This window comes from Orcinus orca, chromosome 10 (genome assembly GCF_937001465.1).
Source record: "Orcinus orca chromosome 10, mOrcOrc1.1, whole genome shotgun sequence".
NCBI lineage: Eukaryota > Metazoa > Chordata > Mammalia > Artiodactyla > Delphinidae > Orcinus > Orcinus orca.
Window position 1 is genome coordinate 63,375,176 of NC_064568.1, and position 27,353 is coordinate 63,402,528.

General features: G+C 36.5%; 1 protein-coding gene across 1 annotated transcript in view; it reads left to right on the top strand.

Moving 5' to 3' along the window:
- Positions 1-25,012, top strand: part of BMP5 (bone morphogenetic protein 5) — a 118,085-nt gene extending 93,073 nt beyond the window's left edge. Inside the window, exons 4-7 of the mRNA XM_004267776.3 lie at positions 6,025-6,219; positions 17,770-17,846; positions 19,151-19,261; positions 23,012-25,012. Of these exons, the coding sequence (XP_004267824.1) occupies positions 6,025-6,219; positions 17,770-17,846; positions 19,151-19,261; positions 23,012-23,161 (533 nt within the window). The 3' untranslated portion in view covers positions 23,162-25,012. The remainder of the gene's footprint in view (positions 1-6,024; positions 6,220-17,769; positions 17,847-19,150; positions 19,262-23,011) is intronic.
- Positions 25,013-27,353: the final 2,341 nt, after the last annotated feature.

A 27,353-nucleotide genomic window follows, 5' to 3' on the forward strand; every position in this document is an offset into this window, starting at 1 on the left:
GTTATTTTTTAATTTACTCTTTTAAATGTTGGGATAAAGAAGAAAATGAAAAGATCTAGCAAAGAAATTGCATGATGAGCCTGGCTTGTTAAACAGAAGCCCAGAATCACCATGAAGAATCACTAAAAAAAAATGTAACTACCTTGTACTCTGAAGTTCAATACCAATATATTTTTTAACCAGTACCACATTACTGGGAGTTTTCAGTATCACTGAAATAGTTTAAAATCCCAGCTTTTCATTGTTTTCATTTGAGATTGTAAGGCAATGTAAACCATCTTAAAATCAGGAAAATTCTGAGCAGGAATGTAAAATTTTATTTATGATACTTCAAATATCTGGCAGTAGGTCTGTGCTTTTACTATAAAACTAGAAACTATGCAAATTTTTCATCAAAGTATGACATAGTTGAAATTCATAGCAAGATTACAATTTGCTTAATTTAAGATTTCACTGAGTTAAAATGTATATGGAATTTAAGTAGACAAAATTCTATCTCCCCCACATTCCTTAAAATTTGATATAAAAATGATTTAGTCTATATGCCGGGTAGAGAATTCTGCACATTTTAAATCATCTGTTTCTAAAAAGGGTATGATTCCAGTATAATTTAGAGCCACGGAAACTATAATTTAAGAGTACCAGAATCAGATTTAATCACAGATTGAAACTAAGCAAAGAGCAAGAGAATATGTGAATGAGAAACAGCGCAGTGATTTGTTTTCTGTGAACTAGTCCACAAAGGATGCTGTAAGCGTCTTTTGAAAAGGTAATTTGTGCACAACTTTCATCACAGGTGTTTTGGGTTAAGTGTTCAATACTGTGGATTTATAGGAAAGAAAACAGTGGAATTTATGCTAACATCTTATAGTGATATCAACGTTTAGACTCTGATAAATCCTCAAGTGAATGTTTTTCAAATTGTGTATTCTGGAAGGAAACTAAATGCTCATATTTGGAACCACTTGTCCTTATAACATCAACATGTCTCTAAAGAGTTGTTTTGTCAGAGGCTCCTTTAATAACCCTGTTTTTAAAGAAATAAACATTTTGAAAGTCACATTTTCCAAAAAGAATGGTCTGAAATACAAAACTAGTGAGTTGGGGATGGCTCTTTGGCTTGCCAGCCTACTGTCTTGATGATTCTAAATTTGAAAATAGTTAGTTATGTCCTTAGGCAGATGTGAATAAAATACCCTGACCCCCAGGCTTATATAAAGTCATAAGGATCAGAGGAGAAGATCTGGATGTCTTGAATCCATCTTCAGTTATGGCAAAATGTGTAAGTCAAAGCGCCAGCCTCACATACTATCTTCTTGATACCTGTGTGAAAAGAATAGTTATTTCTTTAGATGATACCATCCTAACCCCACCTTTATTCATTCTGTAGTTAATAAAACTGAGAAATGCCCATATATTTGCTTCTCAAATTGCTTCTCTTCCCTCAGTACCTGTTGAGTAATTTCGAGATGAAAACAAGATGGCCAGGATAGGAATAGTTCTAAAAAACATTCACATGGAAAGATTTAATGGGCATTCTTTTCATAAATGCAAGAGATGATACCTCTGCCCGTATCAAACTCTGGACTCCCATATTTTTTCTCATCACCCTTTTATTTTATGATTCAAGAATTCTGTGATACAGAAACCTGGGTTAATTGGGCACCATGTTTCTTTGGGTCCAGCTGTCATCAGTGAAATCACTGGAATGCTGGTATATCCTTCAAAGAAACTTTTCTATCTCCTCTCCCATTTGTGTGGGAGATCCCATGTGTATTTAAACTTGAATTGACTCCCAGCAATCAAGTTCTTCTCCCTCTCTTGCTCTCACCCCACCCATTTAGCAGATCACTACCCTTCCCTCTTCCTAGTGTACAATGTCAGATGTGACACAAGGGAAGTGTCCTCTTATTCTAGGACCATTTCATCCCATCATTTGCCCTGCCTCTCACTTTGGGACAGTTTTTTATCCACCTTAAAACTCCCAATGCCATGAAATTGCTGCTTTGCTTGCCTTTGAACTGCTACCACTCTCTGAAGCTGATGCTGGTACAGGAACTCATCTTGGACCTACCTACATTCTGGTGCTGCCATCTTGTACCATTGTGGAGCTACTTGGAAGCCACTCTTCTGAAGTAGGAAGAATCTTTGGCCACCACTTGTATCACACCATTAACCAAACTCCAAAGTAGGGCTCCCTTGCCCTCCCAGGATTTTACAGGGACTTTGGGTAAAAATAGGTCTGTTAGATTTTCTTGAATCCCCTGGTTCTTAAGAAGTTAATCATGCAAACATTGGAGCAAGGCCAGAAGGAACACTGAGTTACAGACTCAAAATCCCTGCTTCCTTATACTCACTGGGACATTGTTCTGAATCTGTACTCTAGGGGTTCACCTGTTCCTTCCGATGAGTTCTCTCCCTTCAGGTTTTTCTATTCTCTTCCTAATATATGCCTGGTGAATTTAGCTTACCCATGTTCTAGCTATGCCTAAACTTGTCTGAATCTTAAAATGATTAAGCTTGGATTCCAGCTGGTGTCCCTTATCACCCTTTTATTTTAATGCTCTTTTTATTACCCCAGGTTATATTTATTTCCACTGTATATTCTTTTTTATTTTTTCAGTTATACATATGTATATTTATTCTTTTTCATCCTTTTCCATTATGGTTTATCACAGGATACAGAATATCGTTCCCTGTGCTATGCAGTAAGATCTTGTTGTTTATCCATCCTATATATAATAGTTTGCATCTGCTATCCACTGTATTTTCAATCCTTAATGTATATATGTTTCCTACCTACTTTTTTTAATAAGTCAAAAATGAAGATTAGCTTTGAAAAATAAAACCACAGTAATACACACCTACATAGAGTTTTCCTAAATCAAAATGTTTTAGGTAGGTTTCTTTACTGATATATTTGCAGTATCTAAAACATCCTGTACCTTTAATAATAAAATTCAACATTGTTAAATAGATTTTACAAAATAGTCACTATTTTTAATACCTGCAATATAGTCTGGGTTTCTATTAGCACTTCTAAGAAAAATAACTGTTCAGCCCTATTCAAAAGGTTCAGTCAACATAATCAAGGGAGGTATAATGTGTCTGAAGGACAAGGTCATATAGTTAATGCTTCCACAGTGTAGCTCAAGATCAAGAGCCACTGAGTAAGTATGAACTTATGGAATCTTAATAGTCACATCATTGCTGAAGTGGAAAGGAAACCAAGAGGAAACTTAATAATATCAAAAGTTATTTTAAAGGGAGTTCACGTTGCTTTGAAGGGGACTTTGCTTCACACACAATATCTACCTTTGTAAAGCCCAAGAAACCCATATTTGTCACACACACACATCTTTACAGTTTTCAAAATATAAATCTTTAGAGCAGTCTTCTTTCTCCACAGATAAAAATGAAAATATTGGAAGTCTTTTGAATAATAACAAAAGGAATCCTCTTGCAAACCCAAGGAAACTTGGAACTCTGGGTTCAATGCTTATTTAACTGGAAAAGGGTCAGTGTGTATTGTGATGAATGGAAAACTGATTTTACTGCATTCCATTCATGGCCATCGTGTGGCAACCTATTTCAGTATTAGAAAGATCATATATTAAAAATTATTTCTGCAGTCATCCATGTATACAAGTAAAAATTTTGTTCCTGTTAAATTATCACTTCATTAAAACATCAAACTTAGAGCTCAACAAATACTTTTTATGTTGTGCTCCAAGACTGAAAAAAAAATCCAAAATTTAAAGAACAGATCACCAGTTATTCTCTTCCATCACAGTCAAGTTTCTCAGTTCTGTTTTTTTTTTTTTTCTTTTGCTGCACTCTCTGTCACTGGAAACATCTTAAACCAATTTCAAGTGCTACACCTGAATAAACATGTTGTAAAAGTGTTTATGTATTGAGGTGGGTCAGTTCAAGGTATGGTATTTGGCTGGAACTTCTAATTTCTCTTTTTACAGCAAAAGGGCTGCCAGAAGGAGGAAGTCTGAGCTGAATTAATACATTTGTTACAGTGGAAGTAGAATGGAAACTACTCCAACCACAAATCAAACTGCCTCTTTCATTTATGCCAGTGATATAGTTTTTCTAAGAAATATAGACTCTGGCATGGAGCCACTGTAAGTTTGCATTTAAAAGAGAAACCCATACGCTTATTTGTTTAAGGTTTACTGCTCTGATTATTTGAAAGTTCTTTCTCTGCTAGGACAGAGTGAAGTGGCATTTGGGAAGCCGGTGGCCATTTTCATATTTGTAAGAAAGCAACAAGTTTTCCCAATGAGCAATTGTTGGGGACGTTGATGGATGCTGCCTGCATTGACACACATGCATTTTTTTTAACCAATATCTCCACATTTAAAGGACCTCTGTGTTCCTCCCAACAGCTGCACAGACTCACATAACACAGTCTCCTTTTCTGATGGTAGAGGGTCCCTGCACAATACAAGTATACACAAAAGTGTTTATGCTGCCAAAATAAACTGTGTTAAGAGCAAGAGTTTATTTGCTAAAATGCCATTGATTTTAGGGACCTATTCCCTTTTCTTCCAAGGTGGGTCAGGTCTTAGAATGGACTGAGGCTACCCCACAGTCGTGACTGAATAAATATTTTAAGAAAACTGGCACATCTTTCTGGGTGCAAGGCAGGGCCAATCATGCACGTATTTGAAACCACATGATATATTACTCTGGAAAGATTGGTAACTTCTGTATCTGGAGTAGAATTTTTTTTTTTTTTTTTGCGTGACTTTTGAGTAATTCTCACCTAAAAGTACAACTTAAGGTTAAACAGTTTGTCCTCTCTGGGTGATTTTCATTGAATTCAATATCAACTAATGGTTTTCTTTATATATGCACACACATATATACATATATATAATTTTCTGTGATAATTATTTTAAATGAGAAGATCATAGCAAGAGTGAATTGTAAAAAGGGGGAAACAGTAATATCTAACTCCTAAGGTATTTGTGGAATCACATTAAATAATGCATGGAAAACACTTAGAAAAATGCCTAGAGTACACAGCATGGGCTCCAAACATGTTTTTTTATAATGATAATACTTATCATTTATAATGATAAGAATTATTATTGCTATCCCAGAAGGAGAAATACTTTATCAACATCTACTCCTAGTCTCCAGGACACTTCTCACCCATTCCTGCCCAGGCCCTGGGTGCACTCCTTTTCTGATAAACAACCACTCCAGGGGCTCAAAAGGGTCTGGGACACAGGCTGGTTTAGAGACCAAGGTGAGTATCCAAGCTCACCTGGAATTTTTCTCCTTTCCTGAGCATCTCCAGGCTTGGTTTGCATCTTCTGAAATCCTTTCAGTAAACATAATTCGGGCATGTCCAAGTTCAGAAGGGGAGGGATTCCGTAATTTTCATGTTTGCTTCAAAATCCTTTACATGGAGAAAGACCTGGAGCTTACAGCAAATCTCCATCCCAGCAGGGGTTCTGGAAGGATCTTTGAAGAGCTTTAAGTAGATCACAGCTTTGTAAAGATCGATGGGCACAGGCCAGAGGTGAGGGGGCGAGGCTATCAACACTAATTAACACTGGAAAGTCTCCAAAGAAGCTGGTGAAAATAGAAACACCCAGCCAGCCTTTCAGATTTTATCACATGGAGGAAAATTATAAGGCACCTAATGCAGAAGCGCCTGTAGCTAATTTTTTGAAATTACTGTTTAACGTGGACATTTCCAGGCTAATGGGAGTCAAGCCTTTCCATTTAGAACATTGCCAACTTCCAGGTCTGAGAAGGGACCATCAGTGAAGGCCTGACGGTGTTCTGTGGCCAAAGAGGGATACAAAATGGAAAATCAAGCATGGATAATTGTCTGTAATGGTAAACTTTCCATGTTTATAAGAATCTTTGGCCTGCAGAGAAAACATTCTGATAGTGTTTTAAAAAGTCTCCCTTTTTGCAAGTACCCTCTGAGTTCATTCCCATCAGGTAAACTTCATCTCTTCTTCATAAACCCAGTGCTCCTTCGCTCTGTTCTAGGACACAGCATCAATGTAAAGTCGGCTGGTCTCGTGGGAAGACACGGGCCTCAGTCAAAACAACCATTCATGGTGGCCTTTTTCAAGGCTAGCGAGGTACTTCTCCGATCTGTGAGAGCAGCCAACAAACGGAAAAATCAAAACCGCAATAAATCCGGCTCTCATCAGGATTCCTCCAGAATGTCCAGTGTTGGAGGTAAGCAAAAACCAGAGCAGCAGTTCTGCACAGAAAGTGGTGGGGTCATGTGTTGCAAATCAAGTAGCCACAATAAGTTTACCCTCTGGATATACCTTTATTTGGTCTATTAAATCATCCAGTGGTATTTCTCGCATCCCCCAAATGTTTCATCAGCAAATCACTCAGTAATTCATTTTAAAATACTGTAAGTAGGACTTGCCTTCATATGTTGAAAGATGCAGTTCAAATTAAAATCAAGCTGGCAGTAATAAAATTATGGAATGCCTACATCGACAAAGGCTAACCCAAACTGAACTCCACAACTTGTGAGCTGACCTTTCCAGGGCCTCTCAAATATAGATGGGTAACCAGGTATACTCAAAATAAAAAGATTTCTTTGGTACTTAAAACAGTACATGTGAATCATGAAGTTTAAATTTTTTATGACAAGAGAAGCAGGGAAGATTTTATGGTAACTGAAATAATATTTATATTTCCATTAATTATTTGGAGTGCTGTTATCTAGATAATTTGTTTTGAGTGTGTGTGTACACATACCTGCATATGTGAAATCGAACAAAATGTTACAAATGCACAATTGATCCCACTGTGCTTGCAATTTAATCTATTAATTGATAGAAAGGGAGATAAAAGTACAGTTGATCTGAACTCATCTGAGAAAATCTGAAGTAATTTAATAATATAATTTATACCATTAAGTACCTTGTTTAGTCCTGGTACAACAAATTTTCATAAGCTGTTCTTAGATGAAAATGATGGCTATTTTATTCCTAGGAATTGTCTTATATGAAAAATAAACCCATTTGAAGGGGAAACCTTGCCCTAGAACATTCCATCTAGTATGGCATATTTGTTCATTTGTAAAATGTGTATTCTTCTATGTTGATGGCCACCATATGCAGTGTACTTGTGAGGCACAGTGAATGAGCTGGTGAACAAAACAGATATGACCTCTGCATAGGGTATTTCAGAAAATTAGAATGTTTTGCTCTTCCAAAAAGACACATTTAGACAGTGTTTGCCATTATTCCTGAAAAAATCTTCATTTTTTTCCCAATTGCTAGAAACTGACAAGTCATATTGTAATTTTTTATTACTCCAATATGCATGAGTGATAGATAAGATTATAAATGATTATAAATGAAACAAAAATATACAGAATTTTTTTTGAACCTGAGACACTCAACAAAAATACTAAGTGGAGCTCACTGGAACCCTCCTAGAGTGCAGGTACAGGAGAATCGTGTTAGAAAGAAGTCTGTTTTGTGCATCTAGCCACAGAAGCAGAGGGAAGAGTTCTATATGGAATTGCATCATACTGAATTACATGCTATGCAGAAAGCCATGTTTTAAAATAATTTTCCATCAAGTAAGTTTAACTGTCTCTTTCACTTGAAAGTAAAACATGATATTAGTGCCTTATTACAAGGCTATTTTATAAAAATCTTCACAAGATATTTAGTTTGGCAAACATTGTAATGGCTTAATATGAAAGATGGAGAAAAATAACTTTCTAAGACCTTTTCTTCCTTGTAAATACTAGCCTGTCAAAGTTGTATATTTTTCTTTCCATGTAGAATGGTTCTGAAATGGGTTGAAATGTTTTTAATTTAATGTAGCAGACTGCATTAAGAAAAAGATTTGTTAAATCTTGAATAGACTAGTAAATAATTTTTGAGGAAATTACAAAGGAAAAAGGATAAGTTGCCTACGTATTATTAGAGCTCATAATGACTCTGGCAGAGGCGTTCCAGCAACTGAAATCATCCGAATCCTTCTCCCTATTGGTGAACTCTATTTATCTTCCCTTCCTGACCACAAGTAACAAATGTGCTTCTATAACTAGAGATGAATAAAACACATGGCACAGAAATCACGTAACTTTTCATCAGTTTCCTAACACCATTCAGAGTACAAAATTATTCTAATATAGACCAATATTTTCTTTTTAAAAGGTGTGTCATTGGCACCCATTTCTGTGAAATATGCAGTAGATGGTTTTGGAACATGCTCATATTTTGATAATAAGAAGAAAGAAAGTAGCTGGTTTGTGTGTATGAGACTTAACCTTTCAATAGTTAGTAATCAAGCAGACGGGAAAAAGTCTCATAGGATTTGGCCTGAAAGACAGGGGGTTAATATAAACATAAAATTTGATACTTAGGAGACTTGAAATGCCAGTGAAATTTTAAAATTATCCAAATATAAATAGTAAATGCTGTAATACTACTAGGCTTTTACAATAAAATACTGTGTGAAGACTCCATAACTAAGAACGGGGCCAGGAGGAAGAAGGGAGAGAGTCGTATTAGAAGTTTGCTTGGTTGCTTTTTTTTTTTTTTTTTTTTTGCAAAGCATATCCTCAAATGTTAAAAGTCTCCAACAGTGCAGGAGAACCCAGGTCATTCTTGCTGCCTTTACCTCATTTCTTTCTTCTTTCTTCTTTGTGGAGAGCCTAGAACAGGGTCTAACACAAAATAGCAACTTCACAAACACACGTTGAAGACCTTAACGTGTTGCCTGTATGGGAAAAACTAAGTTCCTTTTTCAGGTGCCTATGCACAGAACCACTGCTCCCAGATTTTCTGCAGAAATCCTCCCTCTTTGGTCCTCTTCAGGTTTTTGGCAAGAAAGTTGAGCAGACACTTTGTGAAAGATGTTGCTTGTTTCACGATGAGCCAGCACAGTTGATTTTCATTTGAACTTGGGTTTGGGGGTAAGAAAATGTAGGCATTAGCTAAATGTTAAGGGAGCCACCCTTTAAGATGGAAAGGCACCAAGTTGATAAGATTTTAAAGAACCTACCAAAAGCAAGATGCTGTTTTGAGCACTATATCAGTGCCGAAAAAAATAGAACATTAAGAGTTTACAGGGCACATGGCAAGTCCTGATTCACTGCAGAACTGCTTGAAAAGGTGCTTATTGCAAGCTTGGTACTAGGGATCTTTGAAGGTGAATCCAATCATTGGTGCCCTGCCTGGAACCATGGTGATTTCTTAAGAAGTCTTTCAAAGAGGCATTAAAATGGGGACACTCTGGGGCTTTGCTGGCTGTCCAGTGGTTAAGACTCCACGCTTCCACTGCAGGGGCAAGGGTTCGATCCCTGGTTGGGGAGCTAGGATCCCTCATGCTGCGTGCATGGTGCAGCCAATAAATAAATAAATAAATAAATAAATAAATAAATAAAATGGGGACACTCTGCAACTCCCAACTCTTTGACAGGCACTATCTCTTGCCTAATGGATACAGTGTAAAATCATGCCTTTTGGACAAAAATATTAAAACCAGAAGGAAAAATTAATTGGGATTATTTGTTTAGACTGTTTTATATTATATAATTAATATACATTTTCATTATTTAAAAATAATCAAGTCTTCAATAAAGCTAAAATTCTCCTCTGATCACCTACACCTAATTCTTTTGAGATAGGTTATACTGATACACAAGTATCAACTTGATACATGTACTTCCAAATCTTTTCCTCTGTATATACATCACTTTTGGAGAATATATTTTGTTATGTTCTATATGTGTGTGTGTATATACATATGTATATATATGCACACACACATATATATTCTTTTTCAGATTCTTTTCCACTGTAGGTTATTACAAGATATTGAATATAGTTCCCTGTGCTATACAGTACGTCCTTATTGCTTATCTATTTTATATATAGTAGTGTGTATATTTTAATCTCAAACTCCTAATTTATCTATCCTCCCCCCATCCTCTCTGGTAACCATAAGTTTGTTTTCTACATCTGTGAGTCTATTTTTGTTTTGTACATAAGTTGTATCATTTTTATTAGATTCCACATATAAGTGATATCACATAATATTTGTCTTTCTCTATCTGACTTACTTCATTTAGTATGATAATCTGAAGGTCCATCCATATTGCTGCAAATGGAATTATTTCCTTTCTTATGGCTGAATAATATTCCATTGTATATATTTACCACATCTTTTTTATCCATTCATCTGTCAATGGACATTTAGGTTGCTTCCATGTCTTGGCTATTGTAAACCGTGCTGCTATGAACATAGGGGTGCATGTATCTTTTCAAATTATAGTTTTCTCCTGATATATGCTGAGGAGTGGGATTGCACGGTCATATGGTAGTTCTATTTTTAGATTTTTAAGGAACCTCCATACTGTTCTCCATAGTGGCTGCACCAATTTACATTCTCACCAACAGTGCAGGAGGGTTCCTATTTTTACATACTTTTTAAGAGCAGTTTTAGGTTCACAAGAAGATTGAGAGGAAGGTACAGAGATTTCCCATGTACTCGCTGCCTCCACACATGCATACCTCCCCCATTATCAACATCACTCACCAGGATTGTGTGTTTCTTTCCAAAGATGAACCTACACTGAGACATCGCAATCACCCAACGTCTATAGTTTACCTTAGGATTCACTCTTGTTGTCATATAGTTGGTCTTATGTGTTTTTAAACAACATATTTCAGCCATCTTTCAAAATGGTGACTTCATTTTTTTTTAACTGCTACAATATATTCAGTAACGCTTGTATCAGAGTTTATTTAATCACGTCACTCTTAAAAAGAAATTTTGGTTGTTTTTAAATTGGAGCTTTCAAAATCAATGCTGCAGTGAAAATCCTGCAAAGCTGCATGTGTGAGAATGGTATTAATCTACATGGTTTTTCCAGTAATTAACACTAAAAGCTGGTATCTGTGTCCTGAATATGCAAAATTTTGAAAATCCCTTCTCAGACGACAATTGTTTTGGTTCCTAGATCTAGTCTGTTAGATGTTTTTCATCTATCTATCCATCTGTACATTTATCTATCTATCATTCTGTCATTTAACCCTGTCCACTACTTCCTAGTTGTGTAATCTCTGAGACATGTCACGTCTCTCTGTGTCTGTTTCTTCATCTGTGAAGTGGAAATGCTAATACCTGCCTCATAAGGTAAAATTACATGAATTGTGAGGATTAAATTAGTTATTTAATGTGTGTAAAGAATGGAGAACAGCGGTACGTACTCATTCAGGTTTAGGCATTATCATTATTATTTGTCAAATTCAGGTTTGGTTTTTCAGAACTGGTACCTAAAAAGTTCAGACTTTTACATCAGAGAAGACTAGAAATCCTCTTTCTCTAATCAGTACCCATACCCCTGGTCACTTATTGTCAAATTTCTATCTAGAGAGAATTCTAGAGAGAGAATTTATCCGGGCATGGTTCATTGTAAAATATTTATTCAGTGTTAAATAAGCACCCACAATGTGACAAGCAAGTATTAACTATATGCTCATGAAAGATGGGTAGCATAAGAATTTTGCTTCTTAAAAAGCGCTCCCACAGACAATGGGAAAGACATGCCCGCTAGTACTAATCAGGAGATAATTCCACTAGAGTAGGTACAAGGTAGTGTGGGAGAAGTAAGGATAGTGTGTGACTCATGAGAAAGAATAGACATTTTCCAGAAATGGAGGGGTGGGTGAAGCTATTTCAGACTTATGTGCACAGTTATAGAACCACGTACCAGTGTCCAATTGTCGGGTGTGCAGGTGCTTGTGCGAGAGCAGTGTGATGTCAGATAGAAAGTCATGCAGGGACCAAGTCATAACGTGTAGGTGTGTGATGGTCAGGAACTATGATGCTTCTGTGCAGGCAGTTGGAAAAAAAGGAGTCTCACAATCAGAAACACATTTTAAAAAGTTCAATTTGGCATCAAAATGATGGATGAGATGCCAAGGGGTAAAACTGAACGTGAAAATATGATTAAAAGTCTAGTCCCATACCCCAAACAGTGAAGATTATAGATTGGAGAGAGAGGAAGTAGAAACCAAAATATGTGGAATGGAGCCGGCAGCACTCCAGAAATGGGCGTGTCAAGAGTAAGTGAAAGGTGTAGGAAAAAGACGCAGCTATGAGCCCCAATGGTTAGATGAAGCACAGGACTTGACACTGCCATGGAAACCAGGGTAAGAGAGAAACGTCAAGGATGGAGCCCCCAGTGGGAACATCAGCACTTTAGTATAGACAAAGGAGAAAAAGAAATTCCATAAACTAGGCAAAAGACTTAAGGTCAGAGAGGAAGGAGGAGACAGGGATGAAGGGTTATCCTAGGACCAAATTCCCAAAGAGGATGTCCGGGTAGTGTGAGGTGACCAAGAGTGCAAAGCACTTCTGCTAGGTTAACTAGGCTAGAGGTGTGTTGGTTAAAGGGGGTTGGGGATGGATTTAATGCAGGGTAGGAGGGTAAAAGAAAGAAAATCGAGAAACGTACTCAATTTTCTGTCTTGGGCCACTAGATGACTGGTTATCCTGTTAACCAAGTAGAAGGAATGTAAGGAGTATGAGGTCAGAAACAAAAATAGTGAGTCGGCGGCCTCTGGGAAACTTTCACACATAGATGTCTGGTAGGCATTCGGAGACTCACGTTTGTGGATGGGTTTTTATGTCAACGAGCTCTAAGGTGAGAATGTTTGTTGCATCATCCACAGAGGCTTTGCTAAGCAGAGTTAAGCAAACACACCAGACAGTTATTATGTTGTGGTGCCTGTTCTGTGTCACACACTCATACATAGACAAACACAATTATCCCTACATAAATAAATAACAGTAATTCCTACTGGGTCATACGTAAATTTGGGCGAGTCATTCACTGGATGTGGGAGATGGAGATTAAGCGAGAGTAGCAGTGGCATTTGAAATCCCTCATCTTTGGGGGGGATTGCTATTTGCTTGGGGTTTATCTACCCCCAAGGCCATATCAAAATTTACAGTATTGAACAGTCTACGGTAACACCATTCCTGCTATTTCACCTCTTATACCTTCATTCATTTGTCATTTTCATTTTCTATGAATTAATGAACATCCTGAAGCTGTGGGTGCTGACGTCCGTCCGTTATCTCCCTCTAGGAATTAAGTAAGAGAATGTTGACATCTCCTTTGCTTTGAAACACAGTATCTCATCATATTTGGCTTAAGCTGTTGATGTATTTAAATGTTAAATTCTATTTTGGATTTTTTTCTTCTCTTTTACAGATTCACCTACATTTTATTCCTTAAAGACACTAATGCTAGATTTTAAAGAAAAAAGAAACCCATACTGGTATATGGAGTTTTTTGGACTTATTTCTTTTGTGCCCTTCATAGCTAGGTTAGCATGTGTTTCTTTATTAGGTTGTTTCTTCAGGGACTACTGGACAGACCATTGAAGCCCTAACCCTATGTAGATCACAGGATATTTTTTGGGTTTTTGGGGTTTTTTTTGTTGTTGCTGTTGTTTTGTTTTTTGCAATACGCGGGCCTCTCTCTGTTGTGGCCTCTCTCGTTGCGGAGCACAGGCTCCGGACGCACAGGCTCAGCGGTCATGGCTCACGGGCCCAGCAGCTCTGCAGCATGTGGGATCTTTCCGGACCGGGGCACAAACCCATGTCCCCTGCATCGGCAGGCGGACTCTCAACCACTGCGCCACCAGGGAAGCCCTCAGGATTTTTTTAAATCATGTATTTAATTTTTTTTCTATGACAAAATAATCAAAAATTAAGAAAAATCAAACTAAGACAAAGATTAAATTTGCATTATTGGGGGATGAGGGGGAACTGGATGAAGGTAATCAAAAAGTACAAGCTCCCATTTATAAGATAAATAAGTTCTAGGGATGTAATATACAGCATGATGAATATGATTAACACTGCTGTATGTTATATACAAAAGTTGTTAGGCGAGTAAATCCTAAGCGTTCTCATCACAAGGAAAACAATTTTCTATTTCTTTGATTTTGTATCTGTGTGAGATGATGACTGCTCACTAAACTTACTGTGATCATCACTTCATGATGTATGTGAGTCAAACCATTATGCTGTACACCTTAAAGTTGTACGGTGCTGTATGTCAATTACATCTCAATAAAACTGGAAGAAAAAAATATAGCTTGTAAAGATATAAATAAATTTGCATTGTTTCCAGAAATTGATCATAACCAAATTGGCATAAAGTATTTAACAATATTTTCAATATTTTGGAACTGGTTTCCCAATATTATTACCATTAAGAGGGAAATACGTGTCTGCGATACCTGCCTTGTGGTTGAGGAATGCTAGCATACTTTTCTAGTGTTGGCTGTGGCTCCAGAACGTTTAGTAGTTTCTGGTGCAACTCTTCATTTCCACGCAGGTTTGTCAACAGCAGCATCATGTCCATCTCATTTTCATATTTGAAGGGCTGCCAATCACTATTTTCTAAAGATATAAATTTAATTTCTTTGCCTTTCCTCCCACAGTTTATTCTGCCAACCATTTAGTAAACCTAACTGCAGACTTTGCTGGTTTGGGTACAACATTTACTCAGTATCCATTCATTTTTATTTCTGACAGACTAAGCATATGGTCCTAATGCTCTATGAAATCAGACTCTTGGAACAAGATTCTGTTATAAATTTATTGCTCGTTACCTTTATGTGATGTTACATTATATACATCACTGAGCCTGCATGAAAAGCTGCATAGATGAAACAGATCTATTTTGACTTTTGAGTTTGACTTTCTTTCTTTTTTTATAAACATGGAATTCAAATAACCTTAGACATAGTTTATGGCTTTTCAGATATACTTGAATGTGTTATTGGCTATAAGGTCTTTATTCACATTCCATGCCTTTCATTAAGACAAGGATAAATGAATAAATATTCCCATGACTGTCTGATGCAGGGTTCGGCAAAGTAAGGCCTAAGAGTCAAATCCAGCCATCGCCTGTTTTTGTACCGCCCAATTGCTAACAATGGTTTTTACATTTTTAGATGTGTGAAAAATACTCGAAATAGAATAATACTTTGTTTCACTCAGAAATTATATGAAATTGAAATTTTAGGCTCCATAAGCAAAATTTTATTGCAATATAGCCATATCCATCCATTCACATACTATCTACGGCTGCTTTCATGCTACTGGGGCAGAGTTGAGTCACTGAGAGGGGGAAACTTGTAGCCTGAAATATATACTATCTGTCCTTTTTGAGTAAACGTTTGCTGGTCCCTGGTCTAATGCATAGCTGACTTTATTTTTAAAAAATTCTAAATATCAAGAAGTTTATGCATGGCTTCCCTGATGGCACAGTGGTTGAGAATCTGCCTGCTAATGCAGGGGACACGGGTTCAAGCCCTGGTCTGGGAAGATCCCACATGCCATGGAGCAACTAGGCCTGTGAGCCACAACTACTGAGCCTGCGCATCTGGAGCCTGTGCTCCGCAACAAGAGAGGCTGCGATAGTGAGTGGCCCCCGCTTGCCACAACTAGAGAAAGCCCTCGCACAGAAATGAAGACCCAACACAGCCAAAAATAAATTTTAAAAAAATAAGAAGTTTATGCAGTCAAACTAATATTAGAATTAGTTATTCCTTTTCCCTAAAAATGATGCAGGGTTCAAACTTATCCATTTCATGGTATTATACTTATTATTACAGTACCCTTGTTTATTGCCTGGACAAACTTAACTCCATTTGCTATTTCAATTAGGAGAAAAGTTTACCCAAAGAAGAAGAATGCTAAGTTTCAAATAAATTCCCTTTTCTCCATTTTCTGTCATTATCTATATATTTAATTTGTTTTAATGAAGGTAATTGCACACAAGAATAACTCTGATCTAGAAGTAAAAGAGTCTCTGTGTTCAAATTTAATCATCATCTTGTTTTCTAGACTCACATTAAATAAATAATTAGTTGAAGTCACTGTGAAAGGCAGACGACAGGGCCCGTTAAGACAGGCCCCTTGGATCTTTGATGTGCCTACATTTTCTTAGAGGTTGAGGATAATTAAACTGGAAGGTGACACCTTAAGACAGGCTGCTCTTCACAGTGAACTGCTACATTGATTTAGAGACAACTGTCAGAGTGAAAGTAGCATTTATTCCTAGATGAAAACATTAGCTGTCTTCTTTGAAAATAAATTATTTTGTGGCTCCCATCACCCTAAATTTTTTCCTCTTCATTTATTTGTGTTAGAAATAATTAAAATGGGTTAGCTTTTTGAATATTATTTATATAAATTATGAATAAACCCCAGAGACAATAATATAGAGAGATTTTTTGTGTTTCTGCAGTGTTTTACTTTATTCCAGACGTGATTGGGGATTCTCTATTCTTAATTCCTTTAATCAGTTATCAAAGGTTATGGGTTTTTCAGATTATATTCCAAAATAAGTCCTGGAAATCATGTATTTTCTTTGCTACAAGTCATTTCTGGAATATTCTGAGGAATTCATTCTTTGATTCCTCAAATATTTATTGAGTACGTACTGTGTGCCAGGCACTGTTCCTGAGATTTGGGGTATATCAGAGCACCAAATGGGACCAGACAAGATTTTTATCCTTGGGGAGCTGACATTCTAGAGGGAAGAAACAGGCAAGAACCAAAGTACATGATAAATAAGTAAATGGCGTAGCATATTAAGAGATGATCAGCAAAATGGATAAAAAAAAATCAGAGCAAGGCGGGAGAGAAATATCGGAGTGGGAGTTGGGATCTGAAATAGGGTAGTCAGTGAAGGCCTTGTTGACAAGATGATGCTTAAGCAAAGAACTGAAGAAGCTTGGAGACTTAGATAAGTAGATATCCAGGGGAAGAGCATTGCAGGGAAGGGGGGTGGGATGAGAGTGAAGACCCCAAGGTGGGAGAAAGCGGACCTGTGCGCAAAACAACAAGGAGACGTCATGGCCTGATATGGGAACCGCGGTGGGACATTTTGCTGGAGCGTGGCATAATTGAGCTGACTCTTGGCTGCTTTGATATGGGGGTGGGTTGGGGCAGGGCAGAGCAGGAAGAATAGCAGTGAGGATGTGGCAGTAATTCAGGAGAGAGATGGTGCTGGTTTGGACCAGAACCCATCATGGAGGTGGTGAGGGTGGGTGAATTTTGGATGTATTTGGAGGTGAAATGTGTAAGGATTTCCTGACAGATTGGATGTGGAGGTGAGAAATAAAATGAGTACGTTTTGACTCCAGTTTTTGTGTTTGTTTCTTTTGCCTGGGAAGTTGCTATCTGTCCTCTATAGGTGGAACTAGTTTGGGGGTGAGGGGGGAGGCAATCAGAAGCTCCACTTCGGGTATCCTGAGTTTGAGATATTTATTAAGATAAAATCAACTCTGTAGCATCCCAGTTGGTCCTCTCCCAGTGTTTGTCTCATGGAAGAATAAAAGAAGTGTTGTTTGAATATTTAATATACATGAATATAGTAAGCACCACTGTAGTTTGAGTGAATTAATGAAAGCATTCATTGAGTGCCAGGTGTCAGGCTGTTCACCATCACAACACAAAGGATACAACCTGATCCTTGTTAGAACTTCTCAAGGTACATGGTGTTGTCTGCATTTTACAGAAGAAAACATTCAAGGCTAGTGACTTGCTTGAAGTTCACGTGGCTAGTAAGTGTCTTTCACTTTGAGATTCAAACTCATGTTTCACGACTTCAAATACAGCCTCCTTTTGATTTTATCAGTGAACTCACAAAAGAAATATTAGTATACCTGATAGACTGCCGTTTGTTGAAAATCTGATTTTTATCTTCAGACTATAACACAAGTGAACAAAAACAAGCCTGTAAGAAGCATGAACTCTACGTGAGCTTCCGGGATCTGGGATGGCAGGTAAGAATGGTCAGCCAACATGGCTGCTTCTTTTTTGCTTTATTATCAATCCTGAATTACTCAGAATCTTTGTCAGGAATTTTTCCTATACAGTAACCAATTATTTTCGACGTGACTATTCAGTATATAGATTATCCACATCATTTTTATTTCTCCATTATCCTTTCACCATTGAAACATAACAGAGTTTATGGTTAAAAAAAAACAATTACGCTGAAGAAGAAATGCACACTTAGAGAGTGAAAAAAAAACCCCTGTTGTTTAAATATCCCCAAGTTTTCATTTTAATACCATTTTTCAGATTAACTCAAGCAATTTCCATTTGCCTCCTATGGTCCCAAACTATTGGTATAAGAAATAGAATCCTTGACTATGTCTCTGTCATAAGGTAGATCTACAGAAAAAAATTTTTTTCTTGTACTTAAAAATCTTATTGCTTTCTTTTACATCTGCTTCACAAACAGGGTGGGAAGGAGGATTTAACCAAAATAATTTTTAATGGCTCTGTGTTGAAATAGTTTAAATTGGATTGCCTAGATTACATTATTCCATTACATTGGATCCTCAGAATATGAGCTATTATACTGAGAAATAATATTAACAAGTAAGCATTTTTAAATTTACATGAATTGTTCAATAATTTTACATCGGTGACAAGTTTTACGTCTCTGGAAAAAAAATCAGGGCCACCATTATAAGTGCCAACTTTTTAGCTTCCTAAAATTTTTCACGTACAGTGCTCAGGAATTTTCTCCAATTCATTTCTTTTAAAGAGACTATAAAGTTAACACATGAATGGAAAGAAAAATAGGACAAGGCACAAATCTTACAGCTTTAGGAGCTTGTCAAGCTTCTAAAGCAGGAATGAGTTAGTAAGAAGTAATGAGAATGATCTCAATTAAGTTTATTCTTCTTTTCCTTTCTGGTTCACTTGAACTTTCCAGAGTTCATCATTTCCTGTTTAAACAATATTTAGAATGCTATTTCATGATTAAGGCTTTATTCATGAATACATGGGTTAATACAGGCTATGAATATCTTACATAGTGACCTCTTGGGAGAAATTACAGAGGACAATTTCTTGTGAAAATATTTATACTTTTGTTGTAAACTTTAACTTAACCATAAATTAAGGGCTTGGGGGAGGCTGTCCTATTACAGTAATTGTTGGACCAAGAAGAGAAACCAATCCAGATTATATTATATTATATTATATTAATTATATTTGAGTATTCTTTAAGAATTGATTTTCTGTGTTTTTATTTTGGTGATATTATTTCTTCTTCTCTTCTTGTGCATTTTAGGACTGGATTATAGCACCAGAAGGATATGCTGCATTTTATTGTGATGGAGAATGTTCTTTTCCACTCAATGCCCATATGAATGCCACCAACCATGCCATAGTTCAGACTCTGGTATGCTTTCTTTTTGCAGGATGGAAAGTGGTTTATTATGCAAACTTCCTATAAAGTTATTTCAAAGGAAAGCATCCATTTATAGTTAGAACTGCATTTTCTTCTCTTCTCAAACTCCTAAAGTAACAATTGTGCCAAAGTAACAATTGTCGATATAGTCAGGAAATTTAGGCTGGCCTAAAGAATAATTCTGATTCCAGAATGGGGAAGGATTCAGCGAGGAAAATTGGAGTAATCACATAAAGTGGTCATTGTGTACTGATTTTTTCATTAGACAATATGACTAACCACACAGGCGCTGTTTCTAACCTAACAATTCATTAGCAGTCATTGCAAAAGCATTGAATGACAGTTGTACTGAATTTCATCTGAGGGTTTTTTCTCTCATCATTTAAGAATGTTCTATAACGTACTTTGGTATTATGGAAGCTCTTCAATGTATTATAGAGTATAAGTAGAAGATTGGTTTCTATTTTTTGATACTTTTTTTTCTTTATAATCTTTAAGGTGGAAATTAGCCTTCCTTTTGTCCCTTCCACACTTAGGAATATAACAGTGACTTAATCTCTAATAATCTAGGCTTATTTTTGTGAAAAAGATAATGAAATGTTTATTTCATCATCTCTAAATGGTCATACTGTATCTAATGAGCTCATGAAAACCCTTGAGAGTCTGATGTGCCTGCCTTACTGTGTGTGACTTGATATGTGGGGTGAGGGGGGGTCAGCCTCTGGAAGACTAGGGAGAGGCTTCTAGAAGATGCATAGCCTACATGATGTGATCCCACATTAAAGTCTGGGTTCATAGGAGCATTTCAACTAAAAGTTATTAGGACAGAAGGAAGGGAACACATTATTTTAGAATCAAGACAATGATGGGATGGGAGTGGAGTCACTTGGTGGATGGTAGTAGGAGAGCAGGAGCTATTAGAAGAACATCTGTCTTTGTGGGTGAGGCTTGTTTATGACCAACAGAGATAGTAACTATTAGAATTTGTGAGGAGTTAACTCTTCAGAAGATTACCTTTTTTCACACTTAATTTACAATTTAAAGCTGATGGAAATAACATCCCAGTTTCCTTATGAATAAAGAACTGTATGTATACATTGACAGATTAAATCATTTGACTTGATGCTTTGCTGGCATCTTTCTGACCTCAGAGGTACTGCAAGATAGCTAGACACCAGAGATACATATCTATGGCAAGTAAAGCATAGATATTGTCAAAACCTTGGATTAGAGAGGAAATAGAGAGATAAAACAAATATATATTTTTAAAGGTAGTCATTTATAAATATTCTTTTTTTGCCCAAGTTTGAAGATATGCATTTATTTCAGAATACAATCACATAAAATTATCAGGTTGCTTTTTAATAATGAATGGAAAACATTTGCTCATGTTTATCCTTCCCCAACACCGATTTTTCCACCCTAGATTTCTTTGATATATCATACCCAGAAAACCCATATGTCTAGGGAGAAACTCTTATTTCCTTCTTGATAACAACATTTATATTGATTCAAAGAAAACCTTAGTTTGCTATGGCTCTTATTTCACTGTCTAAAGTGAAGAACCAGAGTCTAAATTCCAACCAGCAGGCTCGCTCATGCTTGCTTTGATGTTGCCAGTGCCATAGAAATATTCTTCTTTTTATTGATTCTTGACCAATAAGGTTGCCATATGCAAAATATAGAGTAAATTCCTGGGGCTATTTTAAATTCTCATATTCCTTCATCTTTGCTATCTATAAATATAAGCACTTCTTGATATAGAATATCATTACTGGAGCAGGTATGTGGTACAAGGAAGGGTATATTGTATTCAAATTTCCTCCAGGAAAAGAATGTCTGTGGAGTCCAGCCTTCTATTCTTCTGTATGAGAATTCACATTCTGAAACGTGAGTCATCTGAAAACAATCGCAGAGAGAGGAGCGCTGCTGTCTCACACCTGAAAGGAAGAGGCCTGGTCACTGTCTTTCTGTCTAGTCACGACAGAACAGCCACTATTAGCCTATAGAGAAATGCCACTTAATTTCCCAGCAGTTAAGCTCTTTGTACTGTCAATGACTTAGAGAGCTTCCTGTGTTTCCTTAGATATGCATCCAAGTTCCCTCAGGCTATACAATGCTTAAGTATGGAAAAAACTCTTTGTCAAATACCCCCCATCTCTCTCTTTTTTTCTTTTTTAAAAAATATATAATTATATACTGTCAGCTTTTAGGACTGTAGTCTAGAAGGCAGCGTCTAAAAACAAACATTTTTTAAAACACTGACACAGACTTGGAACAGGACCCTGGTCTGGATCACTGTCCTGGGATGTGGAGCATAAAGTCATCCCAGAACTTTAAGGGATGTGAGAAGTTTGGTGGGTTCCCCCCCACCCCGCCCCGGCATTGTACACTCTCTGTGTTTGTCCTATGAAGGACATGAAACAAGAAGACAGACGTGTTTGTTGTTAAAGGAGAGCAGGTTTGTGACAACTGTTTGAGAAATGATTGAAGAACAATCCCATTTTTTCAGAGTGATGGCTTGGTGAGGCGGTCCTTGAAGCAGGGGGTTATCCATCACTGGTGTGAGAGTTGAGGACGTTAAAGCCAAGGAGGGCTGCAGGCTGCATCTGAAATTGGGAGAAACCATCCAGCTTGCAGTTTTGTGAGGTCTTAGGAAATTTCACATCCGTGTCCGATCACCTCATTTTTCCTGCTGTGTCTGTCCATAGGCAGGGCTCCTATATCATTTCAGTCAGGAGGTTGTGCAGCCAAGATTCTAAGAGCTGTATTTTCTCTTTGTAGATCCCTAAGGACTCTGCAGTGGGACTTCCCATCAACTCCTCTGGAGGAAGGGCCGGGGGCAGCAGGGGTGGGTGGGAAATGGGGTGCAGTGTTCTGGCTCCTTCCTTGATTATTGAACATCAGAGGCAAACCTGCCAGTCTGATCAAAGTGAGAACAAACCCTTTACTTAAGCATTTCATTGTCCATGTACAGCTGCCTTTTCAGGCTTTGGTGGGGAAGATGGATATTTAATTTTTAAAATATCTAGGCTCCTTGCCTCTGCTTTAGCTTAGCCTGCTTTTTGGCACTTGTCTAGGGGAGAAAGCAAGTCAAAGGATGTTACACTCTGGCCAATCTGATAAGAACTTATGGGGAGAATAGTTGAAATCATTGTTTTAAAGCAAGTATTGGATTTTACCTGGAGTTTATTTTGCTGTGATTTGTATGCTTCCTTTATCATGGAAAATGAAGAGTTGGCACAGCTTTTAATTTTATTGTCAAACAAAGTTATTGATTTACTGTTTAGTTATCCTTTCAAAAATAATTCTTAGATCCACATCTTTCTACAGTGCAGTGGTATGGCTTCATTGATTTTGCATTTAGAACTTCTGTATTTCTCATGAAGTAAATAGAAGTGGTCATTTTAACCAAAAGCAACCCAGTGCTAGTTGCCATGTTCTTTCCTCCAGGAAAATTTCCACTGAATATTCCATAGAGAGAGTTTTCCTTCCTTGGTAGAATATTTTTTAAAGCGCCAACATGTAAGTAGAACTGGTGGGTCGAGTCTAGGTGTTAATACTTAAGAATACACCCTTCACTACCAGCCCTACCCCACCCTGCCATGGAACATAAACAGAAGAAAGAGAGGTAGCTTAAGGGGGTGCTGATAGTCAGTGATAAAACAAGAATATTACTTTGAAGCTGCAGACAAAATGTCTATCTTAATTCTTAAAGAACAAAATGTTTTTCCCCCCCAGGTTCATCTGATGTTTCCTGACCACGTACCAAAGCCTTGCTGCGCGCCAACCAAATTAAACGCCATCTCTGTGTTGTACTTTGATGACAGCTCCAATGTCATTTTGAAAAAATACAGAAATATGGTAGTGCGTTCGTGTGGCTGCCACTAATATTAGATAATAATGGTAATAAGAAAAAGATCTGTGTTAAGGTTTATGACTACAATAAAAAGTATCCTTTCAGATAAAAGGGGAATTTCATAAAATTAGTCTGGCTCATTTCATCTCTCTAACCTATGTACAATATCATGTATATAGTCACTTTTATTTATTTAAAGGTATATATTCTCCTTTGTGGATGCCTTTTCAATAAAATGTATTTTATAGGTCACTGCAGTATGCAATAGATCACACAGTCTAACTTTCAATAGGATATGCTGAGTCCAATTCCATTTCAACATTTTTTAAAGTATTACACTTTTTACATAATTTTCTGAAATTAGGCAGAACTCCTTTGACTGTTAAGTATTGTTGAAGGAAACTGAATGCATTTGGTTAGGCTGTGCCAATGAAAACTCTGATAAGATATTTATTTAGAAATAAAACTTAACAAAATAACCACCCCAAACAAAAATTCTTGGAGGAACACAATTTTTCTTTGAGAGTTTCTGCTTCGTTAGATAAAGTGAAATGTTGAACTGGATTTGAATAAATAAATGGGAGGCAGAACACAGAAGCTGAAAGGTTGCACATAATTGTCATAACTATTTGTTTGAACAGAATTGGTGTAACTGTAGGAAAGCGTTCCTTCTTGGCTCATGGGTTGTAAATTTTTCAAAGAGCTCAAAGCTTCAGGAATTCTGTGGAGACAGACTTGAGCCTGTGTCCATAACTTTCCAAGTTAACACTAAAAAAGCATAGTACAACCTTCTTACCTCAAATAAATCATGTCTGCCTATTATCTAGAACACTACTGCTGCAGACATTTTTTCAGATTTAAAAACAGTCCAAAATAAAGAAACATTTACATGTGCTCCCCTACCCTCCCCACAGACAAGAGTCACTGCATGCATAAAATATACCCGAGCAAAGAGGCCTACAGAGCCATTTTCTGTAGCTCTATTTTATAACTGAGTGTGCTGATTGATGGGATGCAAGGAATTTTATTTAGGGTAAAAGCACTGAAACTCAACTGGAGGAAATTACCCCAAATCCCAGAATGGCTTTGACAGAATTGCCATTTTGAAAGAACAGCTGAAATCCATTTTGCATATCTTGGAGAATGAGCTCATTGAAAACCTTATTTTCGAGGGGGATTTTGTAAACCTTCCTCCAAGCACAAATAATTCCAAATGGGAAGGTTCTGTTGTGTGTATGTGCATGTGTGTTCTTCCCTCGGAAATTAATTTATTTTCTCTCCCTTTTCTCTCTCTGCCTTTTAAGGCTTGTCTTTAACCCACTGACTTTTGGAAGAATGACATTTAGTGGAAAACTTGCTATTTATGTGGGCTCCACGGCTAGGATTATTTACAGTCCATCTAAAATATTCATAAAGCACCATTTATTAATCACCCTTTTGGACTTTTTAAGTAAAATTTGTATCAGAAATAGCTTTAAAATGTTATGGATTTGTTCGTGATTCAGGAATATTGCAATGTAGTTTTAAAATACAGTTTATCTTAAAGTAAATTTGATAATAACTCTATTTGGGGTACATTAAGTAATATATTTTTGAATTAATGGTATACCATTATAAGAATAAGAAACGAAAGTCTATTATATTATTCTTTAAATATGTTGTTTAAATATATTTCTATGTTTTAAAATACATTAAACTTGTGATGCTAGTTTTTATTGTGCTTCTTGATTTGGCTGTTTTTATTAAGAGGGATACGAAATGTCATAAATTGAGACTATAAGCATATCAGATGTAAAATGTTTGTGGATTACATGTTTTTAATTGCCAAAACTAGTTTTTGTGCTGTTGATAAATAACTCACTATTAAATGAGCAAAGCAACCATCCATGAATTAAATATTTTCTTGATCTGTTCAAACAACAAAGAAATATTTAATTTTTCTTTTTTGTTTTCTTTTCCTTTTTCTTTCTTTTTTTTTTCCTTTTTGGCCATGATATGTGGCTTGCAGGATCTTATTTCCTCAACCAGGGATCGAACCTGTGCCCCCTGCAGTGGAAGCGTGGAGTCCCAACCACTGGACCATTAGGGAATTCCCCAAAGAAATTTTTAAAATAGCAAAATATGATTAGGTTGGGAAATTACCTTACTTATTCTCTTTCATTTAAAAAGGGAGATATTTGGCATTAGTATTTTCACATATATATATATATATATATATATAGTGTGTATGTATATATATACACATATATGTGCACATATGGCCTGTTACATTATTCTCAAATAACTATTATAGTAAATTCTTAGTATTACTTTGAATACTCAAGCTATTAGCAGAAATCAGAATAATTTGACCTATTTTAACAGGATCCAAACTCTTCAGTTCTTTTTAGCTAGTTATGTATTGGTTTCTTTGTCTGTATGTTTTTGATTTTTCTCCTTTATAGGTATTTTGCTTTGTAAAGTGGTCCTAATCCTTTTTGAAGTTAGAAGGGCATCAATTACAAATACTCATGTTCTTTAAAACTAAGGCAAATATAAATTGTCTGCATTGAAGTAAAGAAAGAATACACAAAAAAGAAAATGCAAAATTATTTTTTTCTCAAGTAAAGAATTGTCATTTTATAATCCCTGTATCACCATCATTAAATCTGAGCCAGTGCCTACTGGCTACTATACAGTCTGGCAAACTTCATTTCTCAAGACATTTACAGTGAATGATTAGGTTCCTCTGTAGCTCCATTCAAGGCAGAAGAAATCCTCATTCCCAAACACAGGTCACTGTCTCATAACCATTCAATCAACTGCTCAATGGATCATACAGTCTTGCTCTCAGATTACCTGCTTTTCTATGTTTTTCCTTTTGCAGTTTTTTTTGTGTGTGGGGGGCGGTGGCTGGAACTTTTTGAACTTACAAGTGAAGATGCCTTTGATGATAAAGTAGATACATCGCTAAGTATACATCTATACATCTGAAATTTATCAAGTTTGGTTAAGATCATAACTGGAGAAAAAGTAGGAAAGTAACAATCAATGCTAATATTTATTCTTATGTACGCAGAAAAGTAACAGTCTATCCAAGTTAGCAATTTTTAAAAAGCCAAGGTTCTGCAAAAATCACTTCCAAGTCTCTTGCCATATTTGTTAGAAGCTGTTTGAAAGATGGGGATTTCAAAGACAGGAGAACCTGGATCAGATACAGCCTTTAAAATTACACAGAAACTTCAGACTTTTAAAAACATGCACTTTAACCTTTGCATCTTAGTTTCAACTTTACAGAGGCAGCTAGCCTCCAATCAGTGGGGAGAGGATGGGGAGATGCACTTCAGCCTCAAATCCTGTGGCTTATATATAGGAGGGTAAGAGAGGAAACACTGCCAAACAGTCTCCTCACTAAGCATCTGGAAACAGGACCTAAGCTGATGGTTCAGTGGGTTGTGGTCAATGTTTTCTTCCCAGTTCATTGTGACTACATGGTGAAATACAATAGAACCGACCTAAAAAAACTACAGTGGTTATCATCCTGCAGATACCTTTAGGAAAAACCCAAACTAGGAAAATAATTTTCTACCTTGAGCCACAGGCCAATTAAGATGTCTTCAATTATGTATCTTTATACTTTCTTCATTAAAACACACAATACATACACACTTATAAGTGTATTTATTTAAATAAAACACATATACACACATACTTATATAAAGATGTATTGTTTTAAAGAAGAGAGAATAAAAACATGAATACAAAATCTTTTAAATGAACCCATAGAACTTCTGGGAAGGAAAAATATAATACTTAATTTAAACTTTATGGGATATGTTATGGGAAAAGTAGTGAGCTGAAAGACAGATCTGAAGGAATTATCTGGAAGGCAGCTTTGAGACAGATAAAGTGATAGAAAGTCAAAAAGAACTTAAAGTAAACTGAGTAATAACATCAATTTAATCTATATTCCAGAGAATTGGGGACAATTTGAGGGCAAACAGGTAATCACTATCCTCAAATTGCTCAGAAAAAATAGCTGTTATTTGGAATTCTCTACCCAGCAAAACTATTTCAAACATTAAGGCAAAAGAAAAATATTCTCAGGCAAAGAAAAATGAGAATTTACCACCAATGACAAAGCCTCTGCTAAAGGTTTTACCTCAGAAAGAGCCAAAACTAACCCCAAAAGGAAATGTATACAAATATGATGAACAAGAAAATAGTAAACATGGGGATAGATTA